The sequence below is a fragment of the Pteropus vampyrus genome, unplaced genomic scaffold, assembly GCF_000151845.1.
Source record: "Pteropus vampyrus isolate Shadow unplaced genomic scaffold, Pvam_2.0 Scaffold6, whole genome shotgun sequence".
Taxonomy (NCBI): domain Eukaryota; kingdom Metazoa; phylum Chordata; class Mammalia; order Chiroptera; family Pteropodidae; genus Pteropus; species Pteropus vampyrus.
The window spans coordinates 2,315,188-2,319,518 of NW_011888787.1; the positions used below are offsets into that span (position 1 = coordinate 2,315,188).

The 4,331-nt window shown below is 39.0% G+C and overlaps 1 protein-coding gene across 1 annotated transcript in view; it reads left to right on the top strand.

Moving 5' to 3' along the window:
• The window catches only part of SPAG17 (sperm associated antigen 17), a 162,099-nt gene that overhangs the window by 115,923 nt on the left and 41,845 nt on the right, over positions 1 to 4,331 (top strand). Inside the window, exon 26 of the mRNA XM_011368749.1 lies at positions 2,516 to 2,694. Coding sequence (XP_011367051.1) covers positions 2,516 to 2,694 — 179 coding nt within the window. The remainder of the gene's footprint in view (positions 1 to 2,515; positions 2,695 to 4,331) is intronic.

The window sequence follows — 4,331 nt, forward strand, 5'->3', positions numbered from 1 at the left end:
GGGGGATGTCATATGGAAAACAGTTAAATCACCATTGGAATTGTGTTTGTTCCTTCCAGTTAAACAGACTTGCTGTTGATAATGAACAATAGGCTAATAATAATAATAACCATTTTGGGACACTTACTGTGGGCCAGGCACTAACTAAGTACCATACACGACGAAATGCAACTACTATAAGCTAAGTCCTAATTACTCCATCTTACAAAGTAAAGAAATTGAGGCTTTGGAGTTTCAGTAACTTGCCCAAGGTCAGTCAAGTTATAGTGGCAGAGATAAAATGCCATTCTTGGTCCAGCGATGGCAGAGCAAGTGATCTTAACAAGTCCTGTGTGGTCCTGTCTCCCTCCCTCTACAAAGGGCCACAGCACAGTACTCAGCTGCTTTGACCAAAGCAAAGGACAGTGGGATGAAGTAGATAGAAATAACGCAGGTCCAGGGGATTAAGAAAGCCAGTCTCAGGTGTCAGTAGGTAATTTTATGGAGCCTGTGATTTCTGTTGATTCTGTACATGGCTCCTAACCTATTAAGATAAGTAAGTCCAAGTAGAACTTCTTTAATTAATTGATGGGCCATCCACATTGGCGATTGGATTTGAGTATTATTTAAATGGAGACCCCACTATGCGTTAGAATTAGGGAGGTGCAACAAAGCAAGCACTGCACCAGGACCTGAGTTCTAACTCACTCTGCGGTCTCTGGGCCGTGCTTTTTTAGTCTGATAAATGTTATATTAGTGGATTCTGATTTTTTTCACAACGAAATATCCTCTTTATTATAATTCTTAATGTATTCATGTTTGAAAAATGTATCAAAGGAAAGGAATATGTCTATTAAAATACTTCGATGTCATATTTACCTGCCAGCCAAATGAAAAGAAATGAAATGTTGTAGTTGATCCGTTTCGTCTCGATTTTGCTTTTCATTTTGCTTTCCAAATTATTAAAAACAGACCACGGACCCTTGTGTCCACTTCCAAGGATTCCTAGTGGTCCAAGTTCTCCATGACGAGACCCACTGTGTGTGCTATAAGACTGATGGCCGCTAAGGGTCTTTCCAAAGTCTAAGATGCTATGAGCGCCTTGAAAGGGATATTGTTTTTAAGTTCAAGGACATTTTGTTTGTTTGCTTATCTGCTTGGCCCTATTATCAACCCCAGGTTAATATGTGATTTACCTGTCGTCTTTCTGTTACTTTCATTATCTAGTCTGGGTAGACAACATGGTTAATAATGACTGCCTGGGACACATAATATTTTTAGAATCTTCCAAATATTATGAATATCCTAATTAAAGTCTGAACATAATTACAACATAAGTACCAAAGCAGCGATAGCTTCATCAGGATCAGCCTTGGACATAGAGAGAGAGGTCATGTGGTATAAGAAAGAGATTAGACTTGAATTCTTTCCTGGATGATCTTGACAAGTCATAATCCCTCTCTACTTGAATTTCTTCATTTATAAAATAACATCCTATACTAAACATGGTTGTTATGAGTACTAAATGAGAAAATATTTTGTAATCTGGAACATAGTATTCCAGAGACCTGGTTCAAATGCTAGCTCTGCCACTTACTTACTGGCTGTGTGACCTTGGAGAAGTTACAACCCTTCCAAGACCACATTTATTCATCTGAAGACTCTGGAAAGTGAAAGTATCTACTCTCAAGGGTTGTTTAGTTGGGCTGAATGAAATACACCTATAAAGCATTTAACATATAGAAATATCTCAATAAATGTTTATTATTTTATTATCATTATTGCTTCTGTCACCTGAGGGGTATCCGTTATTCCAAAATATTTTCCCACCAGCCTGATATAGTCCTTTAAATGCCACCATTACATGTTAATAAACCACTTTATAAATTGAGAGAGGAAATTATTTAGTTAGTAATTATTTAGTAAACCTATTAGCTACTATGTGCCAGAAATTCTCAATAATAGTACTTTCTTTTGAAGGAATTTATAATGCGCTTTACTCCTTGATTGCCAGCTTAAGAGTAGCACCCTGAGAAAAGTCTGGATTTGGTTAGAAATGAGGAGATTATGTTAACTTTGAAAGATGATGAATGGTTTAGGAAGGGCAAGCCTGAGTGAGTGGCTTCCCTTTGGTCTCCAGGCAACCAGGGGGCCCTAGGAGAGCACTGTGCGCACCCAGGGGTGGGAGCTTACTCAAAGATGAGAGAAAAGTACCAACGGGGAGAAAAAAGAACATCTAAGACAACACAGTTCTTCCTTTCTAACTTTGCCCTGGGATGTCCTGGCCTTCACTGGAGAGAATGGCTTACACAGGAAACAGGTACCATTCAGTACCCACACAGATGACCTTATACACTACATTTGACTCTAACAAAGGCAGCAAAGAAACAGTAGCCTGGGCCATCTGTCATACATGGAAACTGCGCTATTATTCATGTAGAGACAAAAGAATGAAAGAAAATAAGGCAAGAAGATAAAATCCTAGCCACATAGCATTGCCCAGTTCACAGTAAGGCTTTTTTTTTTTTTTCTAAAGATAAATATGTTATGGATGAAGTACCCACTTGGGACATCATAGTCCGACAGAGCTACCCCCAGAAGGTGAAGCACTATGAGTTCTACAGAACAGTGATGCCACCAGTGGAGCAGGAGGCATCGAGAGTTGTCACCAGTCAAGGCACTGTGATCAAATACATGTTGGATGGATCCGCTCAGGTAAAAGAATATTTTAGCTATTACTCTTTCCTGCTGCAAACAAGCTGTGGGTAAGAAACAGCGTTGTGACATGGAAGAGGAATAACTCATTTGAAATGGAATGACACTTTAAAACGACAAAGAACAGTAAAGTTAGAAAAAAACATACTGCGCAATACGGGATACGAATAAATTTATTCTCTGTAAGAGCCAGGATTATGGGCTGAGCACAATGTTTACCTCTTTCCCTCTCAAGGCATCTTAAAACAATAGAAAAATACTTTTAAATAGTAAATTCATAACAGTATTGGAGAACAACAAAATGTTCAGAGGATTGGGAGGATTCCTAGAAAATGCAAGTCAGGTGGGATCGGACCGATGGAGAAACAAGAGCAAAGTTTAAAACATATTTTTAAAAAGTTGCAGGGAAATTTAAAAAAAAAAAACAAAAACAAATGGGAGTTCTAACACAGGTGTTTCACCAATGGAGCTCTAGGCTTAGAAATCAGGGCAGCGCCCCACCTGGAGGGTGGGAAGCAGCAACTTTAATATGCAGAAGCCACGGGCCCTGTTCCCTCCTTCCACGGTGATCGCGGGGAAGGACCCCCGTCGGTCCCCTGGTGACTGACGGTGCACCACCAAGTGAGCAGGGGTCCTCAGTGGGAACCAAGACCAGGCACCCAGGAGTCATCAGCCTTGGAGACAAAAACAGCCCTGTGAAAGTAAAGTACACAACTCAATAAATTAAAGGAATAGCGCCTAAAAATAAGAGTACATAGTTAAACTGAAAAACTCGAAAGTGAGTGAAAGTAATATTAGCAGGGACTTAAGAGGTTCACAGTCCATAAGATAACAATGTTTAAAACTTGCTATGTAGAAAAATCAAGAGTTCTTAGCTATTAAGAGAACAATTGTGAAAAACTGTTGGGGGAGGGGGTGGATTGTGAGGGAGAGAAAAGGTAAGAGATATGGAAAAGGGATCTATGTGAAAGAATTTCCAGAAGAAGAAAATGGTGAAGGGGGAACAATAGGAGGAAAATAATTGAAGAAATAATATAGAAAAATTTCCCAGAGCCTAAAAAAATACTTTAAACAGGACCACCAAGTGCCAACCAGGATTGATACTAATTATTTTTAGAAGATCATTTAGATATGTCCTGGTGCAACTTTAGGACTGCATAGATAAACCATCCCAAAAGCTTCCTGAAGAAACCAGTTGCCTATAAAAGAATAAGAACCAGACGGACGTTAGGCTTCTCATTAGCATCACTGCCAGCGGGGCTCGTCATGTTCATCGGGAGGCCATAAATACTGATACCGATAGATGATGTATCCATAGCACCTCTAAATACTGTGCATACTAGATAGATACTGATAGGAACTAAATATTTAAATATGGGATAAAATTTTCAAGATAGTCTTTAGAAAAATTGAAACAGTGGATAATTCCCCAGTTATATAAGGGAAGAGTAAAAAAGAGAAAAACCTAAAACAAGTCAATCTAATAAAAGAGAGGAAATAGAAAGAAAACAAATTGAAGACAAATAGAAAAGGAAGTACTGTTGTGCTGGTTTATCGAGCTATTTTCTCTGAGCTCCGAACCTATCCTTCTATGATATGTTCTGTGACACCAAGCCTGGAAATCTGCAAATAGCTTT